Source organism: Pezoporus wallicus, unplaced genomic scaffold (genome assembly GCF_028554395.1).
Source record: "Pezoporus wallicus isolate ANWC-B61680 ecotype Strahan unplaced genomic scaffold, APGP_CSIRO_Pwel_v1 contig_7227, whole genome shotgun sequence".
NCBI lineage: Eukaryota > Metazoa > Chordata > Aves > Psittaciformes > Psittacidae > Pezoporus > Pezoporus wallicus.
In genome coordinates this window covers 775883-789599 of record NW_026637191.1, presented here as the reverse complement: position 1 = coordinate 789599, position 13717 = coordinate 775883, and the positions used below count along the sequence as shown (strand labels likewise).

Here is a 13717-nt window from a genome sequence, read left to right as displayed (position 1 = left end):
TCATGTATAATGGATTATCTGATGATCAGTTAATTGGTGTCACAATATAAGAGGATGCCATAGGCTAGACAAAACCCAGCTGGCATCAAGAGCTGGATCTGACCTCTAGGCACAAAGCAAGCCAAGGGGTGGCAACAGCCTTGCTCATTTAAAATAGATCACTCCAAATGTCAGCACAAAGGAAGCTGATGGCACATATTATGAAAGGAGAAATTACTGGAAGAGGACAGGTTGTCTTGTATATGATTGGAGGTCAGGTCATTTCTCATTGACCTAAGGCCTGGGACACAACACACCAGACATAGTTTACTGCTGTGCAAGTTCACATGGGCCATTTCTTCTCTGTCTTCCCACAAAACTTTGCTGAAGCAAGAAAAACTGTAAATCCCAAAGCCTGACATAGTTCACAGATTCCAAACAGCATTTTTGAATAATTGGAAAGCATTTAAATGTTTTGACAGTTTTTAAGTGAAGCATTTCAATCTTTCATTTTGAAATGCCTGTTTGAAAATTCCCTACTATTTTGTACTAAAAGACTCATGCAGGTTAACAAAAACCCACAAAACAAACCAAAGCCTACAAAACAACAGAATAAACCCCAGCAGCACATTTCCACTTTGTCAAAACACTCTCATTACCTGGGATAACTCCTTGAGAGTTACTTCTCCAAAAAAAAAAAAAATGCATACTTCCCTTTGCCATAGCTCTAAACTCAGTGAACCTGGACCAGGCACATCCCAGAGACCCAGCTCACCTTAAAGCGTAATTTTTCTTCTTTCCTCACTGAGATTCTGTCAAACACTGCACAAGATAATCTGGAGAAGCACATGGCAGATCAGCACAGATGCAGTGCTCCTGGCATCTCTACAGACTTCCTACAAAGCTACTCTGTGACCTTTACTTAAGAGCCCACAGAAAAAGTGAGCATCACAACAAAGAACACTCCTCCCTGGCCACATTTTAACTTATTCATACAGCGCATGTAAGAAAGGACTGCCTCCCCATATACACTTGCCCCCCTTACACCACCACCACCCCACCCCCCACAGTCAACTGGGTAATTTTCATGAAAGAAGAGGAAAAAAAACCTTCACATTTGGAAAAGGAGAGTATTGAGAGCACCACGCAGTCACCAACTCACTCCAAGGCTGCCTACAGCCCCTATGGGAAGAAAAGCAGACTGCCAGCCCAGCCTGGTTTAAGTAATGATCAGAATTAATTCCAGTGGTACGGCTGCAGACGTGCCCTCATAAACAGCTCTAACACTAACTTTGTATTAGTAGCTTTGCTTATGTTCAAAGTTAAAAGTGAGGCTGTGCTTAATTTCAGGGGGAGGTTGCAGGCAAGTGGCTGATTTATGAAGTTCTCTTTGGCACTATTTTGTAGGGTGGTGGGGGAAACACTGGGGGAAGAAGTAGAGAACAGCCCTGGCTGGCAACTGGAATAATGATCTAAATGGCAGCTGGGTGTATGGGATGCTGTCAGCTGCATGAAATCATGATGTTTCTCTTGTATTTACATATCACCCCTCTGCCAGAGGAGGTATGCCATGATGCTTGCAATGGAAGGAGGACTTTGCTCCATCGTGTGAGGAGACAATGCAAGAGTAAAACTTGTGCTAAAACAGCTACAGGGCAACAGCCCTCCCTCTCTGCTTTGACCCTTTTTGTAGTGTAATGCTACCAAGACTGCTTTATTGCTTTATATTTCATCAAAGTAATGCTAAGCAAATAGAAAAATAAGAAAGAAATCCAACACCCAGAAGAGCAGAGTAAGTCCACCTTCAGGAAAAACAGCTATTAATCAGGCGGGCAGCCTAATGCAGCGCCCAACTCCTTCAGCTTCTTCCACTGAGAAGTATTTGTTTATTTGCTAATTCCTAATCCTGGCCCCTGATTCCTAAACTGGCCTTCAAGGTTTTAGCTCAGGGTGAAGCTGGAAGCAACTGGTGGCATGCCTCAGATAGGCAGTGCCATGGATGGTTTGATACGGGATGCGATTTTGCACAGGAGGGAACCACCAGCGTCCTCCCTCCTCTTGCCTTTCTCCTGCACCTCGCTCACACGTTTCCCCCCTTTGCAGCACAAAGAGCCACAAAGAGTGGGCAGACTGCACAGCTAGGATGGTAAGGGTCTGGAGGTTTTTTGACTGTTAACAAAAGCATGGAATTTCTCAGGTATCTAGCTACTCTTTGTTTCATGAAATACTATTTTTAACAGTGCAAATAATTTTTTTACAAAAAGAGGTCACGTGTACAAGATAAAGGTCTACTAAGGCAGGTGAGGCTGATCAAGTGTTTGTTTGAGTTGTTTTTATAAACATTATTTTAATGACTCTTCATTTAGTCAGTTCATCAGATTGGCTTATCCTTCTCCTAACAGTCTAATGACAGAATGCAAATCATCCCAGTTCTCTCCACCGCGTACTCCCACCAAGCACATTTCAACAGCCAGCGTTTGTTCCAGCACCCATCATGAGAATATTCACAAAGATTTTCAGTTTAACAAGTGGTACACTAAGATGCCAGATATTTAAAGGAAAAACCTGTAGCCAGAATACTGCCGCACACCCCTCATTGACACAGACATGAATATATACCCCTGCAGGAATGCTCTGAGATGTGCCGTCCTTCATCAGATTCATGAGCAGTTACCACCCCACCTCAACAAGTCTCGGCATGGCAAGCTGGGAACACAAAACAAGACTTTTCTTTCCAAGCATGGGGTAAAAGTCAAAGCATCAGTCTGTCCTATTTGCCCATGTTCCTCCCTGCTCAGAAGAGGGTCTCTTCTTTCTATGGCAGATGTTCAGAGCACTGTGCCAGTCTAAGGAAGGGGACAACACGGAGAATAGATGGAGAAAGGCAAGGGGCAGGGCAGGCTGAACAAATGGGAATGGTCTGACAAAACACTCCTGAATTTTGGTACAGACAAATACAAAATCCTACAGCTGAGAGGTAGCAAACCCATGTGACAGGACAGGCTGTTAAAGTGTCCCTACAGAAAAGGTTTTGGTGCACTCCTGGCAGGGATGAAAGCCAGCCCCATCCTAGGTTATATTAGCAAAAGCACAGGCAGAAAGGAAAAGTCCACAGGAACCATTTAACGTATAATTACAGCCCTGACCATCAGCATGCTAAATGCTGCCCTCTCCTCTGGTCCTTCTGGTGGTCCCAGTGATTGTAACTCCCACCTGGTGGATATAATCCACAGAGCCATTTTCCTCAATTGTAGGGAAAACAAATTCTTTTAAAAAAATAAGAAATAAACAAAATAGATAATTTCAATATTTTTTTCATGGAAACTGCTTTTCCACAAAACTAGAGGCTCATTAATCATAGAATCATAGAATCCTTGAATGGTTCAGGTTGGAAAGTACCTTAAAGACCAGATGGACAAGTCCAATCCCCCTGCCACAGGCAGGGACACCTTCCCCTAGATCCGGTTGCTCAAAGCAGCATCCAACCTGGCTTTAATCTAACTACATTGCCCAAGTTATTTCCACGCAGTGCTGACATGACAATGCAAGGCATCGACAAGCAGCGGCCACGTGTGAACCAACTCCAACCTGTAGCCAGGAACTCACCAACACCTCACGAAAGCACTGGCACAATTTCTGTCATGCCACTTTCAGTGAGAGGGCAGTGGTGACACCATGCTTTGCACAACCACACATCAATGGCTGGGATACAGCCACTCAGGGCTCTCACATTTGCCATGCATCTCTTGTGCCTGGCACCCTCCTCCACCCACCTCTTCACGCTCCAAGGCCATATTGCAGCAGCTCATGGCTGTTTCTGCCCCAGCAGTCTCTCAGCCCCTTGGCTTCAAGACACCAATGCTTGCCTGCTCTGCAGAGGCCGCATCTTCCAGGACAGTCTTACAGCACATGAGGGATAAACAGCTATTTCATCTAGTCACAAAAACACATTTCCAAGTTACAGAACAATGCTCAGGGGATTTCTCCTTTTTCTGGTGCCAGGAAGCCCAATAGTGTGGCTCTGGCAGAACAGGCAGCCCTTGGCAAGACTCTGCCCAGCTGTTACATTTCAGAGTGTGGCAGCTGTCAGCTCCAAGACCTCCAGAGGACCCTGGAGCCCCATTCCTGGGGTACCTGGGCAACCCTCTCTTTTTGAAGCCCACTGGACTTAGGCACATTGGCACTCAGAGGCCACCAGCCAAAAAGCTGGCTGTGAACTCCTGAGCAATGCCTACCACGGCTGGAATGAGGTGTGTGGTTTACACACCAGAAAGCTCACAGTAAGTGATCCAGTGGGTGCTGCACACACAGAGGAACAGAAGGGACCTTCCAGTCCATTGATTCCATCTCCTCCTCACTTCCCACACTGAAAGTTACCTACTGACACATTTCGTACAGTGCACTCCAAAGGGTACATAGTGTTTTAATCATGTAATGGTATTAATAACATAATTAAAGTCCAGGCTATTTGCTAAGTAACATATATTACTCCAATCACTGCTTTAATATATTTAAAATAGATTAACTGCTTCCTAGAGTTTGAGGCCAGGAGAGACAGTGGGACTCTTCTGGGTTGATTTCCCACATATTCATGAGCCGGACAATTCCCTCAGCAATCCCTACCTGTACTGAGCTTGCCAATTTAAGAAGCAACATTTGATTGTATATCAAAGACATCTGACATCAGGGAGTCGAGCACATTTCTTGGTGCGCTGCTCCAACAGCTAATTACCCCAGCTGATAAAAAAAAATCATCTTTATTTCCAGTGTGGGCTTTGATGACTTCAAATGATTGCTGATGGCTTCTCTAACACCTTAGGCAGCTGCTTGGAGCTAGCTCTTGACTACTGCCTGCGTCTTCCTTCACAAGATAATTATAACATACACTTACCTCCTTCTTTAACTATTTCAGTCAGTCTGAACTACCTTAACGCATGGAACTCCTCTAGTCCGTCCTCATAAGACCTGTTTTCCAGATCACAAACCTCTCTGGTACTCAAATATCCTGACAACAAGGAACCAGGGAAAGCAGACATCAAAGCAAGTTAAATTCTGCTGAGAGCAATATGAGCCTGTAAGATGTTCAAGGCAACTGCCTGGTCCTTCAACCTTTTATGCATGCAAGAAGCATTCATGGAAGAAGCTATCTCCCAGACTGGACCACCAGTATGCTCTTGGGTAGCCACCAACTCTTACAAGGAAGTCCTCCTTCCAGAACAGCCAGGCTTTAAAATCTGTCTGAGAACAGCAAACCGACTTCCCTCCATTTTCAGCTATATTTAGCAAGGCCATTATTTATGGAGATGGCAGGAAATAATTCAGTTGGATCTAGACACAAGTCAAAATTGGAAAGAGGATCTATAAAAAGAAAACCAAAGGACTGAACAAGGAGCCAGGCATGGGGACTCAGAGTACGAGTATGAGGGAGGGCTCTCCAGCAGCAATGGAGCAGCAGCACTGTAGAGCCCAAACACGTACACTGGATCAGACCTAGACCGTGAGGACCAATGGAGCTGGCTTCCCTCAGACAGCCGCTCTCAAAAACCCCATTCTCCAAAAGAACAGTATTTTCCAGGTTTAAGGAACAACCTATGGCCCTGAGTCCACCCTAGTCAGGGAAGTGATGGTGTCAGGGAGAGGAAGGGAGCATCCTCCCCACTGTATTTGCTTCCTGTGTGACCTGTGGCTGGATTCCTCCCATCCAGAAGGGGTTTTTCTGCTGGAGGAATAGGATAGACTGCAGAAGATGAAGTGCCCTACAAGAGTATATATATATATATATATATACATATACATATATATATATATGCACATATAGGCTGGCACTGCAATGCCTGCAGGGAGCAGGAGGTCCCAGAAAATATCTGAGGAGGGTGGGAGACAGATCAGAGCTTTAATCATTCATCTGTTTCCTTCTTCCCCAGCACTTCATCTAACCGATGCTAGTTAAATTGGATTTTGCTCTTCTGAGCCAGGAGAGCTTTTATTTTATTTAAAGACTGTTCCCTTCCCACCAGATTTCCTCCAAATCTCCCTCACACAGAGTCAAGAGCAACATTTTGACCAGAGATGCAAAGAGCATCAGTTGCTCCTGGGAGGATGATATGTGCTGTGATGCCATACAGCACAGCACAGAAGCAACTTGCTGTACACCAGGATTGCATTAACCTGTCACACACATCCCAGAACACACAAAACCTGATGGAAGTTTCTGCACTGATTCAGCAGAGCTGGAGTCAGGTGTAATCCCCATTGCTGATCTTCTCCACACATTTACTATTGATCATAGTTACAACTTAACTCTATACATGTGCACCATTAAACCCCTAATTATTGACCCCTAGGCAAAACCAGCCCCCCAAATGCACAGAGTAGCACACCCAGACATCAGATTCCCTCACTCCCACAATGCCGGCTGCTGGATGGCCCCTTACCTATGCACAACCAAGAACCACGAGCAGAGTCAATCCCAATTGTGTGGCTGTCTGTAAGAGGCACGATGGCTCCTTCCCTGACTCTGCACACTCCCAGGTTCAAGTGCTGAAGCTGAAGTTCATCTCAGACCACTGCTGAAATCCCAGTGTAAACATCTGCAGCGTGAGAGGGAGGAGGATATCCCTCTCTGGGGCACAGTTAAGAGTTAAAGCTCTCAGTGATCAGTTGGCTGCTGCAAAACCTCCTGGAGCGGGTGGCAGAGAAGCACACAGCTGCTCAAAAACAGCCCCTGCGGTACCGCATAATTCCTCCCCTGTTCCCAGGGCCGCCTCGCCTCCCTCACACAATGTCCCGAATTGTGTAGGGTTAAACTGTCCCACACAACGCCTGCATTCACACCCAGCCACACCACGGAAATACCCTGGGTCCCCATGCCACCACGGTGACATCTGGGACCGGTGATCCAGAGGCTGCCCTCACCAGCAGAAATGGGTAACCAGTCATTGGAACAGGGAAAATGCTCTTGCTTGGAGTGTTTTTTTTTCATTTTCCTCCCTCCCTTCTCTCACCCTTCCAATCCATTCATTCGACCAGGGCAAGCGTTAGGGAAAGACCAGGTCAGCAGCGGCACATAGACACTCACAGATCTGAAGCCAGCAGTCATTAATCCCCCCCCAGAGGGCTGAGCATTCTGCAAAAGAATTATTGTCATTATAAAGAGGCAGGTGGAGGTGAGGAAAGAACTTTCCCAAAGCTGCATGACCCTGGTCCACCTCTCCCAGGATACAAAGCACTTCAAAAGACCCCAATCAAGCTGCCCTCTGGGGTGGAAGGTGCAGCTTGTCATTCTGGGTTCCCCATTTCCAAATCTGCTTCTTTATAAAACATACCACTGCAATAAAAATTAAGAGTATTGGGTAACGTTTTATGCTTGGCACAAGGAAAAAGGACAATCTCACTGACATTTAATAACGTAAATACCTATGATTCCACATTATTTTGCACCAGCAGTGGAAAGCCCAGTTGCTCCCTTTGTCTGCTCTCCCAACACTTTGCATGCTGAGTCCCACATCCCAGTTTGGTGCAGAGCCCTGGGGAGATGCTGACATGTCTGAGCATGGTGGATACTCATTTGTGATCACTTGCTTTCAGGAGCATTTATGTCTGTCCTAACATTATCCACATCTGCAAGTAGGATGTTCAGTGCCTTCCGTTATAGGAGTTGGTATAAAACATGTTGTGGGGGTGCACAGCATGATGGCTACTGCATGCACACACTCTTCCCTGAGACATACCCGATGTGTGCATTCATACAAAACCTGCTTTCAGCAGCCGCACTGCTTATTTCTAGCTGAAGCCATGGCAAAATAACTAAAAGCTCTGTGAATATCAGGTAAAACATGCCTCCGTGGCCCTGGAGAAACCGTGCTGCAGAGGGGGCTGCTCTGGGTGCTGAAGGGCTTCCATTCCCACCATGTGTGGCACCCCTGTGGGAGCAGCAGCCCCCTGCCCAACGGGAACCACGCCTGCTCCCAGCTCCTGTGGCAACTTCCAATACTTGGAAAACGGCTTCCCAGAGTCAGAAAGTGTCAGCTCCATCACTGGAGCAATTACCCCCCGACATCCTCCCACCACCAGCCATCACTTTGCACCACTGGCAGGATCTGTCCTGCTCCCCAGGCACCTCTCCAGCCCACAGCCCGGAGGTGCTGGCATCACTCACGCTCTCTGGGCTCATTTCCAGGCATTCACTACATTGCTCCTACACTGTTCCTCACTCAGGAGGGCACAAGGTGGGACCCTAGGGACACTGTGCATTTCAGCACCTGAACCCCAAGATCCCAGTGAGCCCCCCCACTGGGGTAGTTTGGCACCAGGGAAACAGACACAGGAACCTGTTCTCCACTAACGAAAATCCCACGTTTTGATAAGCTGCTGCTTATCTGCTTAAAAACGCTCCATGTCCATGTCGGCCTTCTCATTTAGCCATTTATTCCCTTGTAATTTGAAATTTGGTGAAAGGATGACCATCATGTTCTAAATACCTACGTTTTCTGCTTTATTAACAGTGCAAGTCGTGCATAATTCTAAGGGGAAGAAAAGTGCATAGAGTACTTGAGTTTTTCTAGATTATTTCACCAAGAAAACAATCTGGGCAAACCAGAGCTGAGGAATTGCATGTCTCGCTGGGGATTTTAGCAGCTCCGCTCTCCCTCCATCCCCTGAAGAAGCAGTGTGAGACACAGAGCCAGGGATGGCAGGCACTTGGCAGACATCTGCCTGCCCAGCTCCATCCCTGCCCTGCTCTTCAACCCTGGGAAACTGTCAGTGCCTCAGTTGCCTCTGAGGTTCAGCTGTATGATCAACCAACGTTTTAATCACAGGTCTAACTATTCAGGAGCAACAGAGGAAAGTTAACAGTGAGACGTACAGCCAGACATCATGGGTCATTAATTTGCTTTTTTTGTATGAACTAGGAATTAGAAAATCTGGACCATTTATTTTTTATTTAAAGGTGCCAAACCAGCTCTTAAGTGCTGCTGTTCCAGGCTGGTGTGCACACTGCCATGCCAGGGGCTGTGCAGGCACAGGGCAGAACTGAGCAGTCTTGTCTACACCTCCTGCAGTGCCAGAAACAAGCATCCACGGCAGACAGCAGTCAGGCAGTGGGCACACAGTGCCAGAGAACAGTCAGGTGGAGCTTGGGCAGCACCCATCCCAGGTGAGACCCCATTCCAGTGACTCCTAAGGACGAGACACAATCTTAAAGGGAAGAACTGGGGAGAAGTCAGAGTGGCAGACTGAACCTCAGTGATAGGGCTGAGAGAGCTGAGATGCTGGAGAGGGTGGCAGGGCTCAGGCAGGGCAGCCACTCACCACTGCACGCTCCTTCTTCACACAGTGGAGCAGCACACAGAGGAGGCTGCTGGAGCTCTGCCAAATCGCAGAAGGAGCACCTGTATTTCAGGGCACTGGCACAAAGGCAGGGAACAAGTGGGTTAACTCAGCAAGACATCTTCCTAACTGCACCATGCTTGGAAGCAGAGCAGTGAGGATCCTGAAATCCTCAAACAGGGACAAAAAAGTTGTTCAAATCCCATAAACCTATTTTTCTAAAGCAACAAGAACCAAGCAGGCTCCATCTCCCAGGCTTGGGCTCACTTTTGCAAACATAACTCAGGGCAGTGGCTTTCTCAAGATGGCCCTCATGCACAGAGTGGGCTCTTCAAGGCGCTCCGGGCTGCCAGGAGGCAGACCCTGGGCTTCTCTCTTTTTTGGCAGAGCACACTCTGCATTCTCAAACCGACCTTCGGGAGTCAATGAACAAACACAAATTTATGTGAAACAGGTTTCAAATATAGTGCAGCCACATATGACTGACTTCACACAGCTCCCCACACACATCAGCCCTTCACCCACCGTCCTTCACCTAAATCAGGCGTTACATTTTACAGGATGAAAACACATCACTGCCAAACAAAAGTCTTACTACAAATCTTCATGTGATATCTGTTGTACATCGACAGTGGTGCTCAGTCTAGGGCAAGATCTCCCTTTCCTGTAGGCCCCCACAAAACACGCTCTGCCTGAACAAGCTCTCTCCTATTCATGACCGCAGTTGCTATTCCAACGCATCCAACAAAATGTGCCTGTGTATCGGGGAAGGCAGGGAGCCTCGGTGCCGCCGGTGCCGCGATCTGCACAGCAGTAATCTAGCCGCTGCGAGCAGAACGGCTCAGATATTTTCAGTTAAAACGAAATTTCGCAAATTAAAAAAAAAAAAAAAAAAGCAAAAAAAAAAGGGGGTGCTGGGGCTCCCTTGCTGGTGGGAAGCAAATATTTTAGTGCCGAAACAGATGCACGAGCTGGACAGAGAAGATGTCAAACAAAGCATTTACTGGCAAATTCATGAAGTCTCAACATCGAGTGCCAAATCCAACGTTCCCAGTGACACCGCACCGCCACTTACATAACCCCCCACCGCCGGGACTGGGGCCGGGACCGGGGCATCACCAGGGTATTACTGGGACCGGGGCACCGCCGGGACTGGGGCATCACCAGGACCTGGGCATCGCCGGGGCCAAGGCATAGCTAGGGTATCACCGGGACCGGGGCACCGCAGGGGCCGGGGGCAGCGCACCGGGCGGTGTCCTCCCCGCTCAGCACCGGCGGAGAGCCCCGCTCTCCCAGCTGCTCGGCTCTGGGATCAACAATTTCCTTAGCCTCAGCGCCGGACCCCGCGTAGCCGCCAAGGCCCCCGGTGCTGAAAGCGGGGCTCGGGGTACCGCGGAGCACCCCGCGCACTGCTCCGCGGCGGCGATTTGCAAGTCACTGCCTGGGGGAGGCCGGGGAAGCGGGGCGCTTTCCTGCGCGCCCGCCCGCGGAGCCCCCCGCCCCGGCGGAGCCCCAGGAAGTTTGAGGATGGCCCCCAACCCTCGGTCCGCGATCGCGCGGCAGCACCGCTGCTAACAAGTGCGGCGGCCCCACGGCGCTCCGCGAGCGCGGAGGAGCCCCACCGCAGCGGCGCCCATCGGCTCCTCGGCGGCGGGCGGCCCGTGCCGCCCAGGCCACCCGAAGCCCCCCGAGTGCTCTCCCCGAGCCACGGACACCCCCAAGGTTTTCTCCGTGAAACGCCAGTGTCTCATGGCAACGGCGCTGCCTCCGTTCTGCCTCCGCCGGCTCCCGCGGCGCGCAGCGGGGCCTCGCCACCCCCGCGGCCGCGGGAAGTACACCCCCCTATACCCCACCGCTCCCGCCCCGGCGACAGTCGCGACAAGGTCACGCCGCGCCCCGGACTCACCATACACCCCTTGCCCGGAGCTGCCCTCCAGCAGAACCGTCAGCAGCCCCAGCAGCCCGATCGCTACATCCATCTTCACGTGAGCATCCACATATCCAGCCCGGCGGGGGGGTCGGAAGGGGGGATGCGGGGAGGGGGCAGCGCAGTGCCCGCCGGAGCCCCGCGCTCCGCTGCGGCCGAGCCGCGCACGCCCGCGCAGGCAGGGTGGCGGGGGCAGGCGGCGGGCACCGCTCCGGTCCTTCCTCCTCCGCCTCCGCCTCCTCCTGCGCAGCGAGCGGCGCGGAGCGGCCCGGGGCGAGCCCCCCGCTCACAGCGGCAGCCCCCTCAGGGCGCCGGCCGCCGCCGCCGCCGCCTCCCGGGGCCGCCGAGCGCCGCGCGGGGCCGCCGCAGCCGGCTGCGCCCCGCGGCCATCAGATGCCATCGCAGCGCCGCGGCCCCCGCATGGCGCGTGGGGCCCCCCGCAAGGCGCGGAGGTGGTGTCGGGGTGGGGGGGCGGGGAGATAAAAGGAGGTGCGGAAGGAGCGCGGCCGCGGGGGGAGTTCTGCTCGTAAGCGACGGCGCCGCGCTCAGCGCGCGTGCGGAGCGGCGGCCGGGCCCATGGCGAGGGGCGGCGGGGCGGGCGGGCTTCCCTCCGCCGGGCGGCGGGGCAAGGGGAGCGCGGAGGGAGGGCTGCGATGTGCCGTCACGTTGTTGCTCTGCGTGCCGGCAGCCTGAGCCGGGGAGCCGCAGCCCTGCGACGTCAAAGCTGCGTGGCTCGCTGCTACGCGCCTTCCTCCGCCTCCTCCTCCGCCGCCGCCTCCCGTGTCCCCCCGGCTCCACCACCTCCGGCGGGCGCGCAGGACCGCGGGCGGTGCCAAGGCGGGGCTCCGTGCCGCGCTCCGGGATGCGCGGCGCGATGTGGTGACCCCCCCTCCGCCTCGGGATGCGCGGTGCGCGCGGTGCCCCCGCGAGGATCGGACGGTGAGGGGCGCCGATCGCCCGTGCTGGCTGAGCGCTCCGTCCCCGGCTGCGGTGAGGTCCGGGCCGTCCGCGGCTGCCCGCGCACCTCCCACCGGCCCTGCGGGCTGCTCTCCTGTGTGGGGCTTTGTACCCCAGATCCACGTCTGCCCGGTGCTGGAGCACCCCAGGGCTCAGACCTCCTCCCGCTGGTGGCACGCACTCTTGGGGTGCCGGAGCAGGGGGCAGCAGCGCTGCCTTCCCCAGCCTCCGTGACTGACCCCCCCGTGCTTGCTCCTGGTTGCGCGCCCAGGGATTCCCATGTCCTGTCAGAAGGAGAGGTGACGCAGAGAGGGGACAAGCTGCTCTGTGGCTCTGGCAGGCAGAGATGCAGTGCAGCACGCCCTAACTTGCAGCCCACTGCTGCGTTTTCACCTGGTTATCCCCCACTTCTGTGGTGGTTGGCCTCTATCAAGTATATGAAATTCCTCCCTGACTCCCAGCACATACCCAGCTCTGATGTTTATACATTTGGGGGTCTCCTGGGACTTGTGCTAGACCAAAGCAAACCAATGACTTGTTGCAAGTGACTGCCCTGTCCTCTCCCGTTCTTGCTTGGTTCCTGCCAGAATTGCACCAAAACCATGGGTCAGTTTCTTGAAGGAAACGGGGAGCTTCGGGGTCCATCCATTGCAGAGCACATCTGTGCTCAGCCTAAGCTCTCCTGAACCCAGTGGGTATTTCAGCCACAGGCAGGGCATAGTCCGTGCTCCCAGTAAAAGTTTACTTTCTGCCATCCACCCTGTAGGGTGTTTGCAAGCATCAGGTGGCTTTTTTATTGAAGGGAAAAGTACAAATATAGCAGGCACTGGGATATGTTTTTAACTGCTTGCTTAGCTTAATTTTAGCCAGCCCTCACACTTCAAGGAACTGTGTGGTAGATTATCATTGGCTGCAATGATTTGGTCTATCAGAACATCAGTGTTGATTATAAGGCATTGGGTTCCAAGGAAGTTACCTGCAGCACTTTCCTGTGGGAAGCAATGGCAGCATTAGTCCCTCATCTCACGACACAGGTCTGCAGCTGAGCATGTCATTCTGTCCTGGGCATTAACTGACCCAAGGGAGTAATGCTGCTGCCTTGCTAGCAACACTGCTGTACTGCCTGATGCAAAATACTCCCAGTATAAATACAGAATCGTAGAATCATAAAATAGTTAGGGTTGGAAACGACCTTAAGATCATCTAGTTCCAACCCCCCTGCCATGGGCAGGGACACCTCACACTAAACCATGTCATCCAAGGCTCTGTCCAGTCTGGCCTTGAGCGCTGCCAGTGATGGAGCATTCACAACTTCCCTGGGCAATCTATTCCAGTGCCTCACCACCCTAACAGGAAAGAATTTCCTCCTTATATCCAATCTAAACTTCCCCTGTTTAAGTTTTAACCCATTACCCCTTGTCCTATCACTACAGTCCCTAATGAAGAGTCCCTCTCCAGCATCCCTATAGGCTCGCTTCAGATACTGGAAGGCTGCTATGAGGTCACCACGCAGCCTTCTCTTCT

The 13717-nt window shown here is 51.6% G+C and overlaps 1 protein-coding gene across 1 annotated transcript in view; it reads right to left on the bottom strand.

The window, feature by feature from the left end:
• MDGA2 (MAM domain containing glycosylphosphatidylinositol anchor 2) overlaps positions 1–11401 on the bottom strand; it is a 375792-nt gene extending 364391 nt beyond the window's left edge. The window contains exon 1 of the mRNA XM_057403838.1: positions 11216–11401. Coding sequence (XP_057259821.1) covers positions 11216–11288 — 73 coding nt within the window. The 5' untranslated portion in view covers positions 11289–11401. The remainder of the gene's footprint in view (positions 1–11215) is intronic.
• Between the last annotated feature and the right edge of the window lie 2316 nt (positions 11402–13717).